The sequence below is a fragment of the Sabethes cyaneus genome, chromosome 3 (assembly GCF_943734655.1).
Source record: "Sabethes cyaneus chromosome 3, idSabCyanKW18_F2, whole genome shotgun sequence".
In the NCBI taxonomy this organism is placed as follows: domain Eukaryota; kingdom Metazoa; phylum Arthropoda; class Insecta; order Diptera; family Culicidae; genus Sabethes; species Sabethes cyaneus.
Genome location: NC_071355.1, coordinates 9824338 through 9851191, shown reverse-complemented (window position 1 = coordinate 9851191; position 26854 = coordinate 9824338). Strand labels below are relative to the sequence as shown.

General features: G+C 40.2%; 1 protein-coding gene across 2 annotated transcripts in view; it reads left to right on the top strand.

Moving 5' to 3' along the window:
* Positions 1-26854, top strand: part of LOC128741205 (FH2 domain-containing protein 1) — a 183963-nt gene that overhangs the window by 145433 nt on the left and 11676 nt on the right. For both annotated transcript variants that reach the window (XM_053836838.1, XM_053836839.1), the window contains 2 exons: positions 6217-6250; positions 17289-17436. In XM_053836838.1, the coding sequence (XP_053692813.1) occupies positions 6217-6250; positions 17289-17436 (182 nt within the window). The remainder of the gene's footprint in view (positions 1-6216; positions 6251-17288; positions 17437-26854) is intronic.

The window sequence follows — 26854 nt, the reverse complement described above, 5'->3', positions numbered from 1 at the left end:
TAACCAGTTGCAAAATTTCGATGGCGCGTTGACTTTATCCACCTATCCATGTTATGTGTTGAGACTGCTTAAACTTATAACCTGATTCTTACAGATGATATAAAAACCTTCTGAAGAGGAGACCACTTGGTCGAAAGGTAGTTTTATAGCGGTCATTAGAAAATTCTGACAGAGCCCATAGTTTTATTGGCGGTTTTATGAAATTGGTTATGAAAACCACTAAAGGAATGTAATAAAACTTAGAATTGTTACTTTGCCTTGTCTCCCCTGAAATACTATCAACACCTTTGTTTCTTCGCTTTCTTCTACCGTTCCCTTCGTTGTTTGCAGAAGCTACCGTCATAAAAATAATTGTGATTATTTGTTTATTTGTAAAAAAAATCATCGAACACAAGGTGGTCTTCATGATATAAACACATATGACAGTAAATACATACAATAGTACAATTACAAATTTATCGTCTACGAGAGAGTCGTCGTTGAAAATTATTAGGCGTCATGTTGAAATCGAACCAACCGTAGAGTTCGTTGAACCGCATTGCCATAAATCGGATAGGGTCGTACAGTAGTTTGCATTCCGTCCCTGCAGGTGCAGGACATACCTGGTTCTGAGGGGTCGTTCAGGAGCATACAGATTTAGTTGGCTCAGAAGAGCGGGGCTGTCAATATCTCCTAGTAGCAATCTAGCCAGGAACGTGGCTTGAGCGTTGGCACGTCTTCTTTCACGAGTCTCCAAGTTAAGCAGACGGCAGCGTTCCTCATATGGCGGAAGGTTTCTGGGATCGCGCCATGGAAGACTGCGCAAAGCATACCGTAGAAATTTTTTCTGCACTTCTTCGATTCTAGTGATCCGAATTCCAAAACAGACCTTACAAGTGCATAGTACAAAGATCGAAAACAGTACGGGTCACGGAACTCCTTGGCGATTTTAAAAATAAATCCAAGTTGCTTATTGGCTCTGGAGATAATGTCATTGTGGTGTATACGGAAGGTTAGTGCGCTATCCAGGACGAAACCAAGATCACGAATGTTATAGACGCGTTGTAACAAGTGTCCTGCCATGTTGTAGCTAAAAGCTATGGGCTTATTTTTACGATGAAACGAGATGGCGAAGCACTTTGAGATGCTGACGGTAAGCATGTTAGCGAGCACCAATCTTCAAATTTATCCACAAGGCGTTGCAGTTCAATGCAGTCGGAGTCCCTTTTAATTGCTTTAAAGATTTTTACATCGTCAGCATAGAAAGATCGACAACCAGGTGGCAGAAGAGCTGATAGTTCGTTTATAAAAAGAGAAAAGAGCAAGGGTCCAAGGTTGCTCCCCTGTGGCACGCCAAAGATGTTGTTGAACGAGTCGGAGAACTCTGATCCGATTTTCACACTTAGCCTACGGTGTGTTAGGTACGAGCGTAGCCACTTGCAGAACGGTGCGGAAACTCCCAGCTTCTCCAGCCTAGCAAGGAGGATGCCGTGATCCACCCGATCAAACGCAGCTTTCAGGTCCGTATACACTGCATCAATTTGCACCCCTTCATTCATGTTGCGCAGGCAGAACGAGACGAAATCGACGAGATTCGTGGAGACTGAACGTTTTGGAAAAAAACCATGCTGGTCTGAGGAAATGTAGTGTTGGCAGCTAGCGAACAAAGCGTCGTTCACGATTATCTCGAGAACTTTAGAACTTGAGCATAATGATGTTATAACATTATAATGTTTTTGTGTCCATTCAATTTTACGTCATTGATTTATTTATTATTTATTTATTTATTTCGTCAAGCGAAGGTAGGCTGTATACCATAGGCTTAATATTATACATTGATTGCTTACATGCATTATTCCAATTGGTTAGTCGAATTTTTAGCTGTTTTCTGGCTATGGTGATGTCAATGTACTTTTACAATGCTGATTGCAAAAATGCATCATGCGACTGATGGGACTATATTTTGCGTAGCTTGTCCTGTTTGAGTTTTTCAAAAATATTTTCCGAGATCTTAAGCTACGACTGGGTAGATAAAAGATTAATTAAGATAGTATTTTACTAGACTGTAACCGTTGGGAAATAATGTGATTGATGAAGCTAAGCATTGCAAGTTGCTGGTAAAGGAAATGCTGTCCAATTCAATTTACGTAGTGCGTACACAAGAGGAATTGTTTTTGGACAGATTCGATGCATTTTTCATGCATGATTGCGTATGGATTCCATACGACGTTACAATATTCCAGATATGATCACACATCTGTTTTGTATAAGAGTTTGAACCTAAAAATAAAAAATAAGAAAACTTATCCAATTTAATTCTACTATGTGTGTTTTATTCAATGACAGATACGTATTTCGCCTACGACTTGCAGGCTTCCTCAGTGTCTGTTCGAAAACAGACACTGAGGAAGCCTGCAAGTCGTAGGCGAAATACGTATCTGTCATTGAATAAAACACACATAGTAGAATTAAATTGGATAAGTTTTCTTATTTTTTATTTTTAGGTTTCGTATTCTACTAAGACGCTCCAAAAACTTCAGTAAGAGTTTGAAGGTGTAAGGGTCTTCGAAATTATAGCTGAAGCGTTTTATAAAGCCCAGCATGCTATTTACTTTGTAGATAATTGTACTACTAATGTTCAGCAAATGTTATATTTCGAGTTTAAAATTACACCTAGATCCCTTACAATTTTACATTTTCCTACGCACTGGTTTCCTAATAATATGTTTGTTGAACATGTTTGTGTTTTCCTGCTGAATTCAATTGGATTACATTTTTTGACGTTTAGTTGGAGCAAGGTTTTATTGCACCATGTGTAGAATACTTGGATTTCATTCTGAAATGTTTCGAAGTCTTCCGCATTGGTTATTTCCATGAACAGTTTCATGTCGTCTGCGTATACAAGAACACGTATTGAATTAAGAAGAAAGAATATGTCATTTATGTACATGATGAAAAGAAGAGGGCCCAGGTGAGAACCTTGTGGAACTCCAGAAGTGACTTTTATAGGTTTGGAGAAGGTGTTTGGAAAGCGAACTATTTGTTTCCGTTTTATGAGATATGATTGTAGCCATTTCAAAAGTGTTTCTTCTATTCCATATTTTTTCAATTTAAAGATTAGTAAAGGTATGTCAATTTTGTCAAACGCTTTACTGAAGTCAGTGTAATTGTCCATTGTATTCAGAGTTAATGTTAAAAATTCCAAAAGATTATAGGTAGTTCAGCAGCGACCCTAATATATAATTTTTAGATTTTAAATTTATAATCACTTGAGAACAGCTAGGCCTAAGAAAAAAGCTTGCTTCACAAAGGGGAACGGGGGAGTAAAAATTCATCGATCTCATGTTTCCGAAATATATGAATGTTAATGACGTTACGAGTGATCGTAACTAGACACATCATATTGCTGAACGATTTCTCTCAGTGAGGATATTCTCTTTTTGGCCTCTTCTATGACCATTTTCAGTATAACCCGAAAAAACTGGCATATTTCCGACTTACTGAAAGCATCTTACACTCTTCAGCTCTGTTTTTAGTATCGCTTGATGCAAAATTAAATGATAACTTGCCTCGTGAAGTTAACGGAACACAGCTTTTTATATCTACCAGCTGTTGCAAGTTACCCCCTTTAAGTACTTGTTTTACGAATAATGTGGTAGCAAGCAGGATAAACAAAACTAGTTATCATAAATCAATTATTTTGTTTCCTTTTTATTTACTTTACTATAAAAAATGTATGTTAGGCTTCTTTTATTTGACGTGCTTGTGGGCGAAACAAACATTTTACTGACGAAAAAATGACAATGAATTTGATACCATGTTGTAAGATTTTTTAAAAATCACCAAACCAGTAAGAAAGTTAACATAACAGCATCTAGGCTTCTTTGATCTGTTATCAACAAGATTCGGTGACTGATATAGATTGAAAATTGAAGTAACAATTCAAAAAATAAAATAAATTAGACCGATATTGCGTTGTTGCATGTTACCCCGCTGTTGCAAGTTACCCCGTTTGACGGTATGTAAGTAAAATTTGGGTGTTTCTGAAAATTTGTCAAAATTTAAAGATACTTTTTCAATCCGAAAGAGTGTCCATCGATAGCTCTTCACCAGATTTTGGAGCATAATTTAAGCTATCTTAAAAAAATGGAAATTTGAGGAGACATATTTTTAAGATTTTTATCATGATTTTTCATGAAATCATAACGTTTTTCTTTCAGTGTATTTTTTTACTTTAAATACACTTAATTCTCTACAACTTTTCATTTGACATCTTTTGATCAAACAAGTAGTTTTCAGCAAAATTTCATTCCAACCGAAAATAGTCGAAACAAAAATGGACTTTTTCAGCGTTTTGAACTGAAGAAAATGAAGAATTTTTTTTCATACTTTAATAGAGAATACAATGTTTTCATCATAGATTGAGATTTGTAAATTTAAGCTACAAAATGCAGTTTTATGACAAGTTTTATGAGCATTTCTTATAACTTCGCTAGAACAATGACATGGTTGAAGAAATCATAGGAATTTTATCTATAAATTCTTCTTATATCATTTTTGCAAATTTAGTGGATGAAAGACACTGGAGGAAAATTTAAACTATCTGGTCGTTTGAACAATATACGAGTTTTGTTTGCTTCATAGCTAAATCTTGAAACATGCTTTTCTCATTTTTCACCGAATATTTTGAGATTATGCTTTTCTGAAAGGGTATATCAGGTAGTTACGAGATTATGAACCCAGTGAAGAAACGTTTTAGGTTCTTTCCAGTTAGATAATGTTATTGTTACTGGTAGGCGTGATATACTATATACTTAACTGTTTGTCTCATCCCAAGTTTCAAGACAAAATGCTATTATAAGGCATCGTAATGATGGCTATGCAAAGCATATAAAAATAAAAACAAAAACAATTTATTCTATTCTCGGATAATTTTTCAAATAGACCTATGTGACAATGAGAGATTCTCTTCGGGTCTGCTCTCTTCCGCTTTTTACGGCGAACTTTTTTGGAAATTTTCTTTTCTATGCGTGAAAAGCGAAGGAGTGGAAACGCGAAAAGAATCTCTCATTGTCACATAGGTCTATTTGAAAAATTACCCGAGTATTATTATTTTTCGTAAATAATCTATTTTAAGGGGAATGAAGCATACTATTAGAATCACTGTACAAACAGGAACTCAGACTACACCCTTCTTTTGTGTTGTACCTGAATAATTGTCTATGATGGATGAGCCGACTCGTATTGCATAAACATGTCACCAATTTAGCTCGTCATTTGCTAGATTATGTCGACACAATCAACAAATCAAAAAACATACTCCTAATCTATGACTAAACGTCATGATGAATCACAAGCTGCAACAAGGCTAGCGGTTCAACTGAAGTTGCTTACCTGGATAATGCTTCATCTGTGACCGATTCACTGCGAAGTCGGAGTGAGTGAACCGCTCTCAAACGTAGGATGCCTCCGCGTGGGTAAACAACAACAACAGTCCGGTTCGGTGTTCCCTTGCCCAATGAACAGCACATTTCGTATCAGGTAAATCATATTTATTGTACCTGATGTTCCTTATCGCACACTAGAGGCTATCATGATCTGAGTTTTTTTTTTTCGTTGCCGATGGCGTACCGCTTTCTGCAGCAACCTGTGCGGGCGAACAACCGCCAGCCAGTTAACAGACGATACTGTGGAAACTCGGACGCTCGCTCGTTAGTTCGGGGCGCGTGTGTGAAATTAAATCGCAGATACTAACTAAATTAAATTCAACGAAATAGGTCGGATTCGTACAATTATTTTTTTTTTTTTGGGGCTGAAAGTAAACCATGTGAATGGTCACAATAAACAGCATCAACATGACCGTGATGCAACCAACGACTTTAACCGTAGTGATGGATACCGTTAAGACCGTCGACCCCGGCCGGTTGGAAACGAGGGCAAAAATGCCTCCTAATCAATTGCAAACAGAGACCTTCGCGGGCGACCCAATCTCATGTGAGTGGCTCGCTATGAGCGGGAGGGATTATCCACTTAAATCATGTGTGTGCATACGTGACCGGTTCGGTGTACCTACTACTAAGCGAAGCGAAGATTGAAGATTTGTGTGAATGGTTTTCGGAGTCCTAATTGTAGGGCAAGAGCGCAAGAAGCAATCCATCCATCCGAAATGCCGTCGATCATTAGTCGTGCCGTTCTTCAATTAATTTTGTTGTGTTGTGTTTCTTTTTTTTTTTGCAGGTTTAAATCTATTGCCAGTATTAAACAATCTCAGGTGAGTAGCCACTTTAGTTTAATATACTAACCAACCAGTAGTCTATTTATAGAGAACTAGCGAGGACTTGCACCATTCGCTGCGAATCCGGAGGTTCTTTTTGCCCACACAACGACATTTACGTCGCAACTTTGATTGTTGTAACATTCAATTCGCAGTCCGGTGTGAATTTTCAGTCAAGATTATTTTCGACTGTCGATGTACGGCTTAGTGGGCTGTCATTCGAATGCGTATATGTCAATGCTTGAAATTGATTACCTCTTCACTGAATTAGGGTAATAACTAAACCAGATTATTTCCTGGATTACCATTTTAGACGATATTTGTTAGAGATATTTGAGTTGCTTAAAGTAAAAAATCGAGAATTAAACGTGTACTGTTTAAAATTACTACACGTGAGGTTTGTACTTCTAAGAAAATATAGATGAATACAGAAGACAAACAACCAAACACGATTCATTTCCTTCCTGCGTCGTTTGATTCAAACTTTTCGTTTGTTGTCACACTTTTTGATAAGATAGAGTGGCCCCGCGGCGGTATCTTTCAATTCAAGGGTTAGCAGGAGGAAAAAGTGACGCAAAACCTTTCTGTAACGTGACTCTGAGTCAGGTTGTCATCGTTGGCAATCGTACTCGTCAATCGACACTAGTCTGTAAACAATCCGTCAAGAAACGAAACGGTAGCCAAACTGCTTGTTCGATTGTATCGGGCCGTTGTCAATTGTTTCGATTGTACTTTACACTTGCGATTTGACACGAGCTTACCACTGGCTTAAAAATCATTCAAATTTTACTTCAAAATATATAAATAAATCAAAAGGAAAGTTAATCAGTCGAACCATCAGCGGGTGGCTTATGCAAAGCCTACGAGAGATTAAATCACGCCTTTTGATAACGCTTGCTTCAAAGGCAGTGATAACGGAAATTTGGCATCTTGCCGCACGTCATGTCGAGAAAGAAACGGCCAACCACCATCAGCTGTTTAGCTCGCAACACACGTACATACACATAAAATGCGCGATTATGCTGCTGCTGTACGAGCGCGATGATAGTTGGTGCCGTCACGCGGCGAAAGAGAGACATGCGCGCACTAGCGATAGCACGTGTTACGCGACAACATATCTCTCGCATAGCCTGCTGCCACCCATCATAGTAGGAGACACTCCGGTGTACACGCGTGTTCGCGTTCTCGCTCTCTTGCCGGTACGTGTCGTACTCTTTCTCGCTTCTCTTCACTCTTTTGCGTTTCGCTGGCTCTCCCAAAAGCTTCCATCACGATGATCGAACATGTGCGCGATACATACGACATGGTGCGAGAGCTTTACCGCGTAAAGTTTACTCTCTAAAGTAACGAAATTGCCAAACAGGGAGCACTCGATAATTGAAACGAGATGTATTTTAGGCATTATTGAATTTTGATTATCGTGCTAGACGGCTGAACTGTAGAAAGCTACCTAATTGACCGATCCTTTTCAAACATTCAGACTATAAAATATAACTCATTAGTAAAATTTTGGCTTATTTGTTTTATTCAACTTCAATACCATAACCGTATGCTCGCACCTTACGCTTAACTCTACTCAAAAAGTTTCGTACAACATCTGGCTGCAGCTTCTTCTGTATGGAAACCCCCTTTTTCTTCATGTCTTCCTCAGACTTGACCACCTCCTTGGGATGTTTCCGTATTGCCTGCTTCATAATAACCCCGTATTTTTCGATAGGCCTTAGTTCCGGTACGTGTATGTCCTTGGATACGAACTTCGTACCACTCCAGGACATCCTTTGAATAGTGGCATGAAGCTAGATCCGGCCAGAAGATCGCAGGGTCCTCGTGTTGCTTCAATAGAGGAAGTAGACGCTTCTGTGAACACCCCTTGAGGTAGATCTGCCTGTTTACAGTCCCGGTAGTCACGAACGGCGCACTTCGTTTGCCACATGATGCATTTCTTGGCCAAATCATGTATTTCTTGGCAAACAATGAAAGTTTCTGCATCCTTACTTGCTCCGGAACATCAAACTTGTGGTGAGTGGTGAAGTACAGTAGCCCCGGAAGCTGCCGCGCAAAATAAATTCGCAACGTTGGTTTTCAGGTGACGCCACTTTCCGATTTTCGAAAGATTGACCGCGATAAAAATACAGTGTAAACAATACACTCTAAACTACTTCTACCCAAGTTTTCAAGAGAAAATACCCAGTGGGTAATTAACTTGGAGTTAATTATTTTTGGCTAGTTGAGCCCGAATCTTACGATCCGGATATAAATGTCTGTTCAGAATTCCGAAGACTGCGGATACATTCCATTGGCCAGTGTTTGCGAAGATGTTTAACCTTCGTATTAGTTCTTTGAGTTCTTATATTGCATAATATAGCTCTAAGAAGTTGTACCTAAAAGAGTCATAGCCGGACCCTGAAACAAATAGCTTTTATGGTCGTATTAGATTTTATTTAACTGAATAAAAATTTCTGGCTGTTTGCAACATTTATGTAGTATGATTAGAGTAAAATGCTGCTTCGAAAATTCTTGATCGTTTGCTATCATTAACTCAATTTTTAAAATTTTGAGACTTGGTTCGGTCTGATTTAACACCGACCATATGATATCGCGACAAGCAATCGAGTTAAGCAGGCGAGTGAAGCAATTGAGTCAAGCAGTTGGACCGAGCAGTCGAGTCGAACAGTCAAGTCGAGCAGTCAAATCGAGCAGTCAGTCGAGCAGTTAAATCAAACTATTCAGTCAAGCAGTTCGGACGAGCAGTTGAATCAAGTGGTAGAGTCGAGCAGTCAAGTCGAGTAGTTAAATGGAGCAGTTCAATCGAGCAATTAAGTCGAGTAGTCCAGTCGAGCAGTTGAAACGACTAGTCTAATCGAGCACTTGAGCCGAGCAGTCGAATCGAATGGTTTAGTCAAGCAGTCGGATCAAGCGGTTAAGTTGAACAGTTGTGTCGAGCAGTTCATTAGAGTAGTCGAGTCGAGCAGTGCATTCGAGCAGTCGAGTCGAGCAGTTCCTTCGATCAGTTCATTTGAGCAGCAGTCGAGCAGTTGAGTCGAGTAGTCCAGTCGAATGGTTTATTCGAGCAGTTGAATCGAGCAGTCGAGTCGAGTAGTTCAGTCGAGCAGTTGAGTAGAGTAGTTCAGTCGAGCAGTTGTATCGAGCATTTGAATCGAGCAGTTAAGTCGCGCTGTCGAATCAAACAGAAGTCAAAGAGTTGAGTCGAGCAGTCAAATCAAGCAGTCTAGTCGAGCAGTTAAATCAAGCTGTTCAGTCAAGCAGTTCAGCCGAGCAGTTGAGTCGAGCAGTCGAGATGACCAGTTGAACCGAGCAGTCGAGTCAAGCAGTCTAATCGAACAGTCCAGTCAAGCAGTTTAATCGAGCAGTCAAGTCGAGTAGTCCCGTCGAGCAGTTGAATCAAGTAGTTCCGTCGAGCAGTTGAATCGAGTAGTCTAGTTGAGCAGTCTAGTCTTGCAGTTGGGTCAAGCGGTTCAGTCGAGCAGTTAAGTCGAATAGTTGAATCGAGCAGTTCAGTTGAGTAGTCCAGACAAGCAGTTGAATCGAGCAGTTAAGTCGAGCTGTCGAATCACACAGTTAAGTCAAGTAGTTGAGTCAAGCAGTCAGGTTGAATGGCTAAGTCGAGTAGTCTAATCGAGCTGTAGAATCAAACTGTCAGTTGAGTCGAGCAATCAAATCGTGTAGTCTAGTCGAGCAGTCGAATCGAGGAATCAGGTTAAGCAGTTGAGTCGAGCAGCCGATTCGAATAGTCCAATCGAGTAGTTGAATCAGGCAGTTCATTCGAGCAGTTGAGTCGAGTAGTCCAGTCGAGCAGTGGAATCAAGCAGTTGAATCGAGCAGTTGAGTCGAGCGTCGAATCGAACAGTTGAAACGAGCAGATAAATTATGCTGTCCAGTCAAGCAGCCCAGTCGAGCAGTCGAATCGAACAGTCCAGTCGAGCAGTTCAATCGTGCAGTTAAGTAGGGCAGTCAAGTCGAGTAGTAAGTCAAGCATATGTGACAAGCAGTCGAATCGAGTAGTCCACTCGAGTAGTTAAATCGAGCTGTTCAGTCAGGCAGTGAAGTCGATCTGTCCAATCAATCAGTTGAGTCGAGAAGTCGAAACAGTTCAGTTGAGCAGTTCAGTTGAGCAGTCCAGTCGAGCAATCAAATCGAGCAGTCTAATCGACCAGTCCAGTCCAGTCGAGAAGTCTAGTCAACCAGTTAAGCAATCGAGCAGTCCAGCGGTCGACTGAGAATACAACCCATTGCTACGAAAGTATAACGTCCTGTCAGGGACCTCGTTTTAGTTACCGATAAGCCTCTTATGACGTCCTGTCAGAGACCTGGTTTTAGGTACAGACATAAGCCTCTTATATAAATAGATAAGAATTAAACCACCAAACAAATTCTGAACCTGCACTCAATTCCAGGCCACATTTTTATCAGATTTGGTTCCAAACTTTGAACCAGATTTTGGACCTGGATCAAATTCTGAACCTGAATCACATTTTGATCAACATATTTTATCAGATTTCGAACCAGATTTTGGATTAAATTTTGAACCAGATTTTGGAACTGGACCGGGTTATAAAAACCACATTTTGGACCCCATTTGGTGATCAGTTGTTTGGGCCAGAGTTTGGGCCTGAAGTTTATTTTAGGCCACAGGTTTTTGATCTGTTTTTAAACCACCAATCAGATTTCGGATCTGGTTTTGAACCAGATTCTGGACCTGCGCCTGCGTATTGTGGACCTGAACTTTTGTTGCAGATTTTTGAACAGATTTAAACTAGATTCTGGACCAGATTTTGAAACACATTGTTGATCAGATTTTGGATTAGATTTTGGACCCAGATTCTAGACCCGATCTGGACCACATTTTGAGCCTGCATTAGATTGTGGACCAGATTTTGGACCGGAAAAAAACCTTGGGCTTAAACGTCTTTTCTAAGACGTGATCCTTCTTTATCGACAGACTTCATAGCCGACTATTAGAGTATTAGAGTACAGAACAATTACGGGGCTAGTGCAACAATTCTACTGACTCTATCTAGCACCGCCTATTCGAGATTCGAACATGTGACGACTGGCTTGTTTTGGACTACATTTTTGATTAAATCTTGGACCAGATTCTGGCCTTGCGCCAGATTCGGGAATTGAATGAGATTTTAAACAACATTTCAGATATTGGACCTGGACCAAATTCTATACCTGGACTACATTTCCGTCCAATTTTTTATAAGATTTCGAATTATATTTTGAATCACATTTTATATAAGATTCTGTAACTAAATCAGGTTATAAACCAGATTTTGGGCCACATTTTTGATCAGTTTGGATATGGAGCGTATTTTGGGCTACAGTTTTTTCTAGCTATTTTTAAACTACCAACCAGATTTTTTGTCTCAGGTTTCGAACCAGATTCTGGACCTGAACTAGATTGTGAACATTTTTTATCAAATTTTGTTCCAGATTTGTAACAAATTCTGGAACAGATTTGAACCAGATTTTGGACCAGATTTTGGATTACATTTTTGATTAGATTTTGGCATATTTTGGATCACATTATGGGCCTGAACGAGATGTTGGACCTCCATCATATTCAGAACCATATATTGGACCACAGTTTTTAACACATTTTGGATCATATCTGGCACCAAATTTTGAACCACATTCTACAACAAGACCAGAAGACCATGGAAAGGACTCTGGATATTTTCTACCAGATTATAAACCAGATTTTGGACATTTTTTATCACATCTTAGACCAGGAGCAGATTAGGCCACATTTTAATTAGATTTTAAACCAGATTTTGGATCAAATTTTGAACTAGAATCTCGGTCTTGGGCCGCACCTTTTCAGCCGCCCTGACACCCGCTGTTCTAGCATCCTCATCAACAGCGCTCATCCAACGTGTACGGGGTCTGAATATCTATGGACTCATACGACATTCTTTCTCGAGGCCAGCTCACTGTAGCCTGTCGTGTTTTAGCCGCCTCACAACATCCGTATCTTTGTATAGTTGGTTTATATCATGGTTCATGCTGCTGGTTCATGCACCGGCGCCACACTCCTTCTTCTAATATGCGGCCAAGAGTTGATCGCAGGATCTTACACTAAAAACACCAAGCGTTCGTCGGTCGCCCCATTCCAACGTCCACGCTTCGTGGCGTGGGTATGCTCTCTACCAGCCACCATATACTACGTTTTGGCAGAGTTTATGACAAGCCCCTCCCCGTAGCTTCTTCTCGATGATATCGATGTCATCCCCGAACCCTTGGAGCATGCGAGATTTCGTGACGATGGTACCGCTTCTCTGCACGCCTGCCCTTCGAATAGCACCTTCCAATGCAATGTTGAACAGAAAATTCGATAGTTCGTCACCTTGCTTCAAACCATTGAACGTCACAAATGAGTCTGATGTTTCGCCCACTATTCTGACGCTTTGTTGGAAAACCATCTGCCACAGCTCATTTTTTTTAACTGAATCGTACGCCGCCTTGAAGTCATTTGTCAGCGAACATTTGGTCCGACGTAGAGCGTCCCTCTCAAAATCTGCACTGATATTCGCCAACAAAGGTTTCCTGCAACGGCTTCAGTCTATAAAACAGGATGCATGAGAGAATTTTGTATGCAAAATTGAAGAGAGTAATGCCTCGACAATTGCTACGTTCGAGTCGGTGGCTGATTTTGTAAACAAGGCACCTTCCAACCAGTTCGTAGGCAGCGCCCTAGCGTGCAGTTAGCCAGACTGGTCCCCACCGAGGGCGCTAGCTCTAGGGGGCGCCAAAAACGGCCTGAACATCAGTAAAGTACTCTTGAATATACTGTAAAGTACTGAATTCCTGCAGTTGTTCAAATCATGCACGAGTCTAATTCTAAAAAATAATAAACTTCGAAGGAACACTGATTTAAAACCCGATGGGGTGTCAAATCAGGTCTTCGCCAAGGCCACAATGTCACGCTACGACGCACTGGAACCTGGCCTAGAATCTGATGAAAAACCTGATAAAAATGTGAACCAAAACATGGTTCACAATCTAGTCCAAATCTGTTCCAAAATTTGATTAAAAAAATGGTCCACAATACATTCCAGGTCCAGAATTTGGTTCATAATCTGATGCGAAGTCTGGACCAAAATCTGACTGAAAATGTGTTGTAGAATCTAGTCCAGGCTCAAAATCTGATCTAGGTCTAGTCTGACCCACAATCTGGTACAAAATATGGCCAAAATCTAATTGAAAATATAGTCCAAAATCTGCTCTAGAATCCAGTTCAAATCTGTTCGAAAATTTGTTACAAAATCTGGAACAAAATTTGATAGGGACCGCAATCTAGTCCAGGTCCAAAATATAGTCCAGGCTCCAGGCCCAGAATGTGGTTCAGAACGTGATCCAAAATCTAGTTGATGGATTAAAATCTGATCAAAAATGTAGGTTTATAATCACTTTCAGTTCCAGAGTCTGGCTCTAAATTTGATGCAAAATCTTGTCCAAAATTTGATAAAAAATCAGGTCGGGAACAGAATCGGGACAAACTCCACAAACTGGTCCTGGTCTAGAATCTAGTCTAAAATTTGATAAAAAGTGTGGTCCAAAATTTCATCCAAAATCTGGTCCAAATATGGTGAAAATGTGATCCAAAATCTGATCTAGAATCTGAATCATCATCATTCTCCGATTCAGTAATCAGTTTTCCGAGAGTACTCTGCAGCATCTTTTTTCCGTTGATAACCGCCGAATGTTCAGTCGTATCTTCCTCGTTGGTCTCGATTTGAACCTGGCACGAATCTTGCTTACTACGAAATAGCAGTCCGAGTCGACGTTTCGTCTCCGGAAGGATCGCACAAAAAATCATCCAAAAAAAAAGCAGTCATCAATCGAAAGGTGGTTGATCTGATAGCAGGCCTCTCCATTAGGCTGTTTTCAGGTATGCTTCCGAATGTTTTTTCGTGCAAAATTGGTACTACAGATAGCCATAGACTATACGTAGAATACGTAGAATATGCTTGGCCATCGAAAGGCACTGGGTGGTGAACCGTGGAGTACATCCAATCACTGATTTGATGGGAAATTGGAGAAGTTGGTTAAATACTGAGTAGAAAGGAACTAATTTTCCACGATCTTGAAAAGGAAAAAGAGGCCAGAAAGAGAACAGAGATCGTGAAGAATTAAAACACGCCAGTTCTATAAGAAATAAAATCAGTTTCGTAAAGAAATCCACTCCGAAATCTGGCATATGTCCCAATGGGAACGAGAAGGGAACCCTGATCTGAAAGCAGGAGAAGACTCTACCGGAATAGTGGTTGGTAGGCGTCGTTTGTTCGTTTGTTGTGGAACAGTGAATGACTGCCAAAGAGTCAATTGACCGGCCGTCACCTCACTAACGGAAATCAGCCGCGCAATGGGATGATTCCGTACCACGAAAAAATAACTACTACAAGTACGTGGGAGTCGGACGTCATCCAAAATAAGTGAACTTTTGGTTTGCCTCTGTCCGACGTTGTACGACAAACTTTTACCGTGGATTTGAAAAAAAACAGAGAAACAAACACTTTATATCTTCCAATATGAACGCTAAGTCGGAAAACGACTGTTGGCTTCTCTTGAGATGCGGCACAAATTGTACGCAGAGGCCGTTGACAAGAGGCAGAATGAAAGCGTATGGTAAACAGTCAAATGACTGTTTTACAGTGCAAGTTGAATGCAGAAAGCGTACGCGTTAACGCAGTACCAGTCGATTCAGACAATCCATTTTCAAGCTCTGGTGGCATAGTGCCGATAAACGTGGCCTACAGGAACTCTTCTAGATCGGAGTCTGTTTCATGCATTTGTGAAAAACTATCAAACCGGTTTAATGAAAGCTCGAGTCATTTGAAAAATGTTAGAATTAAAGTGTGTCCACTCATTCTTCGACTTCAAAGCAGTATACGATACAGTCGATCGGGACTGGCAGATAATGCACGAATGCGGAGTTCCCGACAAACTGACACAACTGACCAAAGCAAGATTGAATCGATGACGTGTTTCGCGTGTTTTTTAGGAGCACTGTTGAGTGTTCCTTTGAGAAGCGGCGAGTGTAACGACTGGCTTTTCGTATGTTTTTTGCGTACGTGCATAGAAACGAGAGGCACAATGTTGAGCAAGACTAGCCAACTTCTTGGATTCGCAGATAACTTCGACATTATAGCCGGACACTTCAAAATGGCGGAGGAAAACTGATAGCGGAGATAAGGAGGATTGGGTTGAAAAATTTGCGGAAGACAAAATACAGGTTCGAAAAGGACGAATGTGTATCTCCAACGGACGGTAACCATTGCAACAAAGATAGTTGAGTGCAAATGCTTTGGACCGCTGGACACATTTAAAGAAACTGGGTCTACTTTACCCTTCGCTAGACGCTCGGAGTTTATTTTCTGTTCCAATTCTACGTCTATTAGTTTACTAGAAGCGTTCGTATCAGTTGAACTGCGCTTCCTCATTTACTCCCGTGTACTATGCCAACTCTTGGTAAGGAGTTATTGATTTCTCATGATGCACTCTCCAATCCGTCATCAAACTACTAATCTATGCCAGTGTTAAGGTTCAAGCATGGACCATTGATTTCTGAGATTCCAAAAGCAGTTTTTATGCTCAAAACAATAATAATATTCATGAAATGGTTTTCACTTCATTCTTTCGTTTTATCGGAATACGATGAATGTATTTTTGTGAATATAACTTACTCAACAGTCGATTACTGTTATGCACGGGGAAGAGAGGCATTAATGAAAATGGTCATTTAGAATTTTCAAACGGGTGTTTACGCAAAATATTGATTTCCACGAAAAAACATAAAAAAAAGATTTCAATTTCAATCGGACTGTCTTAGGAGTGCCAAAATGAATTTAAATCGTTCACAATATCGCCCACTGCCTGTACCTCACCACCGGAAAAGCATGCAATACGAAAGCTTCGCGAACGTCACCAAACGCTTGATCCATTCTCAATGGGTTAACTCCCATTTGGTAGAGGGCTTGAATTGTAGGCATATAAATGTAGTTATAGTTATCACAATTCTCGGCATGGTTATAGAGACAGAGGAAGAGAGAAGGAGAACATGAGTGCCGACGTGATGCGAAAATAGTCCCATTTCTATAGCTGCTCCTGAGCCTAGCTCTAGGGAAAAGTTCCCATCGTGGAGCAAAAGGCTAAGGCAGTTAGTTACACTTTCACTTTTTCGGCTTGAAAATTCCCATTAATCGAAGAACTGGTAGTGTTTCACATAGAATCAAAAGTGCAATAGTGATTCTGAAGGATGGTCGTAATCTTTCTCGGCTGGAAAACTAGTAGATTCACCCCTTCCGGTGCTACGTTCAAGGTAGAAGCGACGAGGAAAAAGATTATCCCAAGCTTGCAAAAGGATTATGAAAAAGAACCTGCAGCGATTTATTATTAAGTTTTCCCCCTTGACAGTGATAGTTCTGCTGAATAATTCACAGAAGTAGTGTTTTTTTGTTCTCGTTCTGTTTAATGTGAAAAATCTTGTATTGATAGAAACATTCACACTTGACCAAGCCAGAGTATGCTCACAGTTTCTTGGTGAGGTGATACAGTCCCTCCGCCCCATTTCCGTCCGATTCAATCAGCAAGCACAAGGGGGAAAGAAAAACTAACGACTGCATATTTCAGAAGGTTTTACTTTAGCAAACAACCATCAAAAGCGACAACTATGAATATCGTTCAGGAGCTGAGCGAGCTATGTAGGAAAAAGCTCTCCAGCCTTGGCGTACGATTTTCCAACAGTTGAGAGCGAACTTTGCGTGATTTGTGGTAAATTTTTGGTATTCGTACAGCAGCCACCGCCATACATCCACCAATTTAAAAAAAAGCACATTCGTACTCAAATCCAGCAGAATTGGAGCCCATTTAAAGTCACGCTATCCGGCATCATCAATTATTGTTCATTACGGTGCATTTTAGAGCTTATTTATAATTTTTATTCGCTTAGCAAAATTACATTCGGTATTAAGTGATGTGAATATTGGATTCTTTTTTTTTCATTTTGTAGGCGTAATGCCAGAAACGTGCCGGACATTGGAGTGCAAATCGACGTGTTCGACGAGCAGCGAGAATGCGACGAGTCACAGAGCCTGCAAGGGCCCGACGGAATAAATTTAAATTCGCATCTTGATGTCTTCTATGCGATACTGCGACAGGTAAGTCATACACAATGTAATGTACAGTGCAACAACAAACAAGGCACCGGTAATAGTCACCGGCCCGGCCCGCCCGGTCTTTGATCTTTGGCCGATGTGCGAACGACGATGTGCGTACAGCAACAAACACATTTGGGATCAATGAAATGTTGACTTTTTTTTGTGTTCTGCAATATGTATGAGTAGGTGCCGATCTCGATTGTCCTGTCGGTGGTGTTGGATTGATGTTCGATGAATGCCTAATGAGAGTTTCGTTTTTATTTCTATTGTTTGCTCCGAGTAGGCGACGGTTTTCGTTTAGTAGGGTGAGATATTCGCAGCTACGAACCGGTGAAACCCCACATTTTTGTTTACTTTGATTTGCAAAATGAGCTAAAAATTTGAAAACATTGTGTTCAGTCATTAAGTTTGTTATTATTTGCAAAACTCAATCACAGTCACACCCAAACTGTAAATTTAAATTTGGAATTTGTTGCATGATGTATGAGTAAGTAAGTAAGTAAGCTTTTCTCAAAATTGAAACCGATCTTAATTTAATTCCGCCTTCAATTCAATTTCTCCAATCGTTGTCAAACTGCATTTTACACGCTCTTTTCACTTATGCACTTTTCCTCAAATGAGGCTGGGAAGTGGCTGGAAAGCTTCCCACGAATGGAGCTTTGTGTTGGCACAAGAGTCGATACAGTTCGGAGCAAAAAAGACGGGTTGTTTACACTTCAGAAAAACGACAACACCCCTCGAGAACAAAAGAATAATAGCGCTGACGCTTGAACATGAAAGAACATTGCCCGACTGAATGTTTAATTATGCTTTAAACGAAGCTTGCTTGCCATTTTTTATGTTTACCTTGACCGGTCCGTTCCCTGACATCAAAAATTGTGATAAGTACGATCACGCTTTCAGCTGCTTTATCTTCATTTATTTTTGTTAGATTTTGATGCAACTAGTCTAAAAACCAATTAGATCGGGGTGAAATGCAAAAATTTTCGTAGGTTGTCTACAATCTGACAATCTGACTTCGCTGTGGACAGTTAAGTGACGAGCATAGCAAATTTAAAAAGTAAAATCTCTGCCAGTACTATCTCTAATTATACCCGTTTCTGGCGAGGACTCATTGCGTTCCTCTGACCAGTACAGAGTGAGTAGTAATAACTGTCAGTAAAGTAAATGGTCACAGAAATAAGACGCATGCATAAATTTTGAGGGTATGTCGTGTAAAGTAGATCCTTTAGCCCAACCTTTAGACAACCTTTAGCCCAAATTAGTTCAATTCACATTTTTCTCACTCTGCTTTAATCACCAGTCGCAAACGTTGTTGAAAAGCGTTACATCTAGCACGCACGATTTACTAAGGTAAGGTATGTTACTGCTTCGCCGTAATTACCTATTCCCGTCCTATCCAACACAAATTATTAAAAATATCAGCATTTTTATAACACACAATGCAAAACTAGTTATTCCCTAATATTTTAGTTTATTGTCTATCATACGCGATCAATCAAAGTGAGCTGAGATCTATTGAAATGCTTTTTATCATTAAAGAAGTCCTACCAGCCAAATTTTCGACGTTTTTTCGTGCAACGAAAAAGAAAATGTCGACTAATCGTTTTAATTTCCGTCATTCATAAATGAAAATAACTCATGCAAGGCATTGTCGTTATTCTACAGCCAGGAAAACTTGCCTGACCTGCAGAAATTTTGCAGAATAACATTTGTCATGCCGTCTTACACAAATACGTGCGCGTTAGCTTCGCAAGCATTGTTGTGATTTTTAGTTCGGACGATGAAAAATTTTGATGGACGCATTTTAGAATGGTACGACGAATTTAAGAAATAAAGTCAGTTGCGTAATTTAAAAAATATGCTTTAATATTTGTTTTTCAGTGATTTCAAAGTTCACGGATCGGCAGGCAAGTGTGTTTTAGTCAAATCAGCACAAGAAATATTGGAGTATTCATTAAATCCATCCAACAAATGATGAAAATTAGAATGGCTTTACTTACTACGACGGGAATTAGAAATAAACCCTACTTGATTAATTTCATGCGTGCTTGTGTGTAATTTGGGGGTTTACCATTCTTCAACGTTTGCTCTACTCTATCCACTCGTTCCTCATTGCCAGTACTATCTCTAATTATACCCGTTCCTGACGATGACTCATTGTGTTCTTCTGACCAGTACAATACTTACTTAGGTGGCTAGCCCTCCTAAGACAAAGCCTTAAGAACAAAGTTTCTCAAATTTACGCGGTTGTGGTCTTTCATTCTCCAATTCCTTGGACACCGCGAACTCTCCCCCAAATCTCGATCGACCTGGTCTAACCATCTTGCTCGCTGCGCCTCTGGTCGTCCTATTTCTACCAGATTTGAAGCGAACACCATCTTTGCAGCATAGTTGTTGTCTGGCATTCTTGCAACATACCCTGTCCAGCGTAACCGTTCAGCTTTAGCCACCTTTTGAACTAAACTGCTGGGTTTACCATTGAGTTGTGCGAGTTCATGGTACATCCTCCACCTCCATAGTCCGTTCTCTTGTACGCCGACGAAGCTTGTTCTTAGCACTCGTCTTTAGAAAACTCCGAGAACTTACAGGACCTCCTCGTGCATTGTCCATGTTTCATGCGCGTACCTCAAACTTCTCGCCGTCGATTATTATAGTACTGCCCCAGCGGCGTCGGTCGGTCTCGGTCCGCCGCCCAGCATGGCCTTTGTTTTAAACGTATTTACCTTTAGCCCGATCTTTTCTGCTTCGCGCTTTTGTTTATTTGTTTATTTGTTTAATGAAAATTCAACTAACAAAAATGTCTCATTGAATAATCTGAGTCATGTTCTGTTCATAAAAATCTTACGCCATTTAATTTTTGTGCAAACTTATACGACGGTTCGTTGAACTTAAAACGGGTTTTCAACGGCGGAGAAAGTTCGAATGCAGGCAGTTCTTGGTTCGTAAGGTTTCAAAGGTTGTCCGGTGGAATCGCGACTGCAGTAATCGTCGGTCGGAGAGAGCGTTGCGACGCACGAAAGTTTAAGACAGACAGGATTGTCGGTGAATCGATCTCGCCATTTAATATCTTCGCCACACACACTCTACTTGCTGAACCTTCCTACGATGCTCGAGTGTCTGGAGAACCAGGAGACGACATCTGTCGGGGTACGGCGGTAGATTTGCTGGATCACGCCAAGGTAAATCTCTCAACGCAAGCCTCACAAAACGTTTTTGAACTCGTTCGATGCGCAGATTCCATGCCAGCTGGTAAGGGTACCATACCAAGCATGCATTTTCAATTAGTGGACGTACTAATGAACAAATCTTTAGCGATGAAACCTAATTGTAGAGAAGCTTTTGCTATTGCAGTGGTACGATGCAAGTTGAACGTGAGTTTGGCGTCAAGCAGTACCCCAAGGTCGATAACTTCGTCAAGTCTAGTGAGTACAGGCTCATTTATTTGAAAGTTTTAGACGATTGGACCGGCAATGCGGTGGAAAGTCATTACTTAACATTTCGGGATGCTGATCACAAGCCAGTTTTTCCTGCACCAATCTACAAACAAATCTAAAAGCCTCTGCAGCCGGACACAGTCATCTATAGAACGAATCACCGAATATAATTTCAGATCACCTGCATACATCAGTTTACATCCCACTCCAAGCAGCGTCGCAATATCGTTGAAAAACAACGCAAACAGGCAAGGTCCCATGTTGCTGCCTTGAGGGACACCCGAGCAGTTGGTGAACTGGGAAGAGAAACAGGAGTCGAGCTGCACACGTAGAATTCTGCCGCATAAATAGGAATTGAGTCATTTCCTCCATGTAGGTTCCATGTAGGATGTACAGGTGGACGTGAAATCCATGAGGTTTGTGCTTACGAATCGACAAGGCATAAATCCGTGTTGGTCGGTAGAGATACAGCATTTTGGTCTAGCGAGGATAAAATTACTCACTACTATTTCAAACAGCTTGGATCCAGCAGAAAGGCTAGTAATACCACGATAGTTCCGAACATTCCGACGATCGCCACTTTTGAACACAGAAAACATGAATGACTCTTTCCAGATATCCGGAAATTTTTCATGCTCCAATGATTTATTGAAGATAAGGCACAAAGGCTCCACTAGCGCCACTGCACAACGGGCGAAAACTACAGCTGGAATACCATCAGGTCCAGGACAGCACGAACGTTTGAGTTTTTTAGCAGTTGACAAAATCATAACTGGGGTTATCTCGAACGTACTGAGGTCAACAGGAACACCAGCAGAAGCGACGACAGCCTCAGAATCAGATGCGGATTTGTCAGCAAAAACGGATTTAGTCTGGTGTACTATTCAACCACCACCACAGATGTTCTACTGCTGATATCCATATCATCGGCAAAGCAGACGAATTGACTGGATTTGTTGAAGGTCGTTCTTCGTTCTTGTATCACTATATTGAACAGCAGGCATGAAAGCCCATCACCTTGACAAAGCCCTCTGTGTGATTCGAATGAACCAGACAATCCACTCGAAATCTGAACACAGCAATGTGTACTATCCCCCGTAGATTAAATCAGTTTAATAGGCTGCCTGGGGAAGCTGTTCTCGTTCATGATTTTCAATAGCTCTTTTTGGTTAATGGTATCATATGCGGCTGTGAAGTCAACGAACAAATGGTGCGTGGGAACTCTGTATTCACGTTCCTTTTGGAGAATCTACCGCAGTGTAAATATTTGATCCGCTGTTGACCGTCCTTCAACAAAGCCGGTTTGATAAATTCCCACAAATTCGTTTAGTGTCTAGTCGAACTCGCGTTTCCTGCGAACGATGCAACCGCTCCAACTCCGCATACTTCTGCTCTTCCACGTAGCGCTTTTTCTCCCGGTAGGTTTGGTTTCGCTGCATCTTATTCTGTTTGTGTCTTTCCACAAACCGTTCCTCCATCCCATATGTCCGATATGTAGCTCTTCGCTACAACGTTAATGACTATTTTGATGGTGTTCCAACAGTTCTCGAGAGGGGCTTCGTCCAGTTCGTCCCCTTCCGGCAGCGTAGCTTCAAGTGAGTTCCAATAGAATTTGACGTCAATTATGTCTAAGAAGTGATGACAGTAGATCAAAACGTTCTGTCTGATTTGGTGATTTTGGTGGTCATTTTCCGGTTATTTTGAAAATAACAGTAAAATTTTGAAACTGACAAAAATTACATTTATTAACCAGTGTGGACGAAACTATTACTCCCCATGGGGGGGGGGGGATACCATCTGCTAGTTAGTTCAATCAGTTTACTTGACAGCCACGGGCAACCGGTTATATCACACTAGATCGAATACCGTTAGCCCGACGGGCACTATACCGAATGCAACAGTAGCCCGAATGTAGCACAAGCCCGAATGCATGAATAATTTCACAAGAGGCCGCTAAGACATTAAGGGGTATATCAAAAATGACGTCCATCAAATTTTGGTATTTGTCAACATTGATAATTTGATTACTTGAGTTATTATCAAACCTAGGCATTTGTATTTCTGTAATAACAGACATTGAAGACAAATCCCTACTAGACAGTTGTTATAATCTAGTTGTGGTAACCGATTAATGACTAATTTCAGTCATAAATAGGTTGCAGCAACCAGAAATTACAAAAGTGTGCTACTAGGGATCAGATCTTTCTCCATACTACGTTGGCTTTCGGAACCTGATCTATCTTTATTAGACAGACTTTGTAGCCAGCTGTGAAAATACGACACCTGTGTCACGCTAGTGCTATGATCCTAGAGATTTGTGTTGCTTTTCTTCGACTTGTCACAAATTTATTACCTAATTATAAATTATTCCTTGAAATTAAATGAAAAGAAATCTTATCCAATTTAATTCTACTATGCATATTTTTTTCGCCAACGACTTGCAGGCTTCCTCAGTGTCTGTTTTCGAACTAAATTAGCCAAAGCAATTTTACAGTTTTCATAGGAGCTTAAGGTTGCGTAATCTATGTGTGGGTATACATACAAAATTAGAGTTGGTAAACGGATGCAATGTTTGCTTAAGGCTACCTGTGTAGGCATACACAGTTGGTGTAGGTAAATTAATTCTATTGTAAACTAATTCTATTGCAAGTTTGAAATCTAAAAAAATTAAATTAAGGAAAACCTGAAAAAGCCCAATGGAATTATGCGAATAATGTGAAACCGGGATCTGAGAAAGGAGAGAGAGAGCGAAGCTTTTTAACTAGAGGTTGTTGCGTCTGAGTGTGTCTCTGTATGTCTGTGTTTTGGCACATATTTTAAAAGCCAAGAATAACTGTTTCCAGAGTCTTTGTTTAGTAAAGTGGAGGAGCACCTCTTGTAAATCTCTAAACTCTCCGTTACATCCATTTTCCAGGCAGAGCAGTTGTTTATTACCTTTGCGTTGTCAATGGGCAGCGGATGGTTGCCGTTGAAGATATGCTCAGCCACTTTTGATCTAAAATGGTGTGTCAGACCTTTCTCGGCATCTCTTGATGCTTTTGTTACCTCTGCCAAGTGTTCTTTAGTGCGTGTTTGCAGATTTCTTCTAGTCTGGCCGATGTAGACCTTTTCGCTGTGTGGGCAACTGATTTTATAAATCCCGGATTTCCTATGTTCTTCAATCGCGCGTCTTTAGTTGATCCCAACTTACTTTTGAGCTGGTTGTTTCGACTGGTATAGACTAGGTCAACTCCAAATTTCCTCATTTTTTGACGGAGAGGGCGTGTAATGTTTCCGTCGTATTCTACTGCTACTCTCTTAAGTTCTGGTGTTATTGGTGTTAGTGTTATGAGTGATTTTTTGTGTGCGTCTCTTCTTTTCTTGGCAATAATATTCTGGATTGGGCTTTTTTTGTATCCGTTCAGTTTGGCAATTTCCAAAATTTGTGTCAATTCTTTTTGTTTCCCTAACTCACTTAGCGGTAATGTTTCCATCCTATGTATCATGTGATGGAAAGCTACCATTTTGAGTTGGTGGGAGTGGTTAGATGAGCTGTATAACTCGTTTAGTGTTCGTGGGCTTCCTGTAAATTTCAATTTCTGTTTTTGTGCTTTCAATTTGTCTGATTAAAACGATATCCAAGAAAGGAAGTTTTCCATCTTTTTCTATTTCATTTGTGAAGTGTATGTTCCTGTGTGTGCCATTCATGGCCAGTGTTGCCACATGTACAGATTTATCTGTAAAAGTACAGATTTTTCCGATTTTTTTGGTACAGATTCTGTACGGTACAGATTACAGATTTTTGTCATAAAGTACAGATGGGTACAGATTTTTTTGGGTGTCAAAAACTATTTTTTTTATTTCAGTTTTGTTACTGGAAATCAATAGAGGAGCACCTCTTGACATGAACGCAAACAAAACAAAACGTGTCTGTCCTTAAGGTTAGCAAGAATATGTACAAATATTATCATAAAATCAGAAATTTGCGATTTTTATATTTTTTAAAGTAAATAAACAAGGTTTTCCTATGTAACAAACAAACTTAGTGGTACAGATTTTGGTACAGATTTTTGAAAGCAAAAGTACAGATGAAAAAGGTTTTTTTACCTTTCAGTACAGATGAACATGTGGCAACACTGTTCATGGCTGCTAGAATGGTTTCCAGTTCTCCCTTTTTGATTATGCTGAAAAGGTCATCGACGTATCGCCACCATCTTTTTGGGAGTAGGGGAAGGGCGGTAAAGACGGACACCTTAAGGTCAAGAGTCAATATCTACTCAAATATAACTGTATTGATTGCAATTTTCATACAAACTGAAACTTTAAGTCTCTGTCTAATAAAGTTACAGCGTGTACTAGAAAATTTCTTCCAAAATTTATACTTTTTTTAATATTATAAACATTATGTATAAATCAGAGTTTCTGCGCATGGGCGGGAAAGACGGACACTTGATATGGGAAAGACGGACACTCGCGAAAAGGTGTCACGCGCCGACGAATTATCAGTATTAAGAAAGATTAACATATTTCATCATGTATTTAGGAAAGAATTGGCTTGGAAAAACCCCCTACCCAATTCCCCCTTTGAGCGAGGAAATAAAATGGTTCCCTTTTATAATCTTCAATATTTTAATTGGTGATGAATTAATCGTTTCTAAAAGTTGGCCTATTCCAACTGTTAAATGACTTCTGGATACTTTTACATGTATAATATGCAAGTATTTGCAATTTAAATCGTTGTTAGGCAAAATGAGTACGGAATCTTTGTGTCCGTCTTTCCCTACCTTCGGGTGTTCGTCTTTCCCGACTTGGATACCATTTTTTCAAACTTTAATAACTTTTTACTGAATATTCAAAAATTCACTAGATTTCCAATGGACATTCAGTGAAGGGTTAAACTAACGTAATGTCGTCGATATAGCACGAAAGTATTGCTTTTTAACCATTTACCAGCTATTTTCTTCACACACAAAATTACATCGGTTAGCGTATTTAGGCATTTTTTCTTTGTTTTGCTTATAAATTTGACAGCTGCGCTGCTAGAAATCGGCAGTTTAATTCAAAAGTGTTTATTCAGTCTATAGAAACATTTCCCATCATTGGTTTGCTTCAAAAAATTATTGTTTATGAAATATGATAAGTGTCCGTCTTTCCCGCAGTGTCCGTCTTTACTGCCCTTCCCCTACCTGGTTTTGTTCCAGCTTGCTTTCAATGTTCGCCATGAATAGTTCACACAGGAACGGTGATAATGGATTGCCCATCGGTGCACCTTTGAATTGTTTGTAATAATTGTCTCTGAATGTAAAGTAGTTCTCCTTCATACACAAACGTGTCAGCTTTAGATAACCTCCCACCTTTTTTCTCCATGTGTTGTCCTCATGTTGTTTCAATGGCGAGTCTTCCAAGAGGCTTACCGATTCTTTCACCGGGACGCTTGGGAATAAGGCCATAACATCGAAAGAGACCATCATGTCGTCTTCTGCTAGTTCTCCCGATGTTTTTAGGTGTTCTACGAATTCTCGTGTGCTCCTGTCAGTACGGCTCGGGAATATTATTGGCATTCTTTGGAACTCGGTTACCAACCACTTGGCAATCTTTTCCGTGGGTGATCCGATTGCCGTGATTATTTCCCGCATTTCCGCTACTGATTTGTGTATTTTGGGCTGTCCTTTAATTCATGGTAATGTAGGGTTTAATGTCCGTAGTTTTCCTGTTTGTCATGAGTAGTTGGTCATGAAGGTAGCAGGTAGGACATTGCTGGCAGCACTTGCAGAACTGATTTCATTAAAATGGCCATATCTCGGTTGTTTCTCGTCGGATTTCCGTTCTTTTTTCACCAATCGATTGGACGTTCTTTTTTCACCAATCGATTGGAAATGAAATCTAGTTTTACGATAAAATGAATATTAAAAAATTTTCATGACAGATGACAGAAAAAAATACAAGCGATGACAAAATCAGTTTTTGATATACCCCAAAACAACCCGGAATATCTCCGGTGT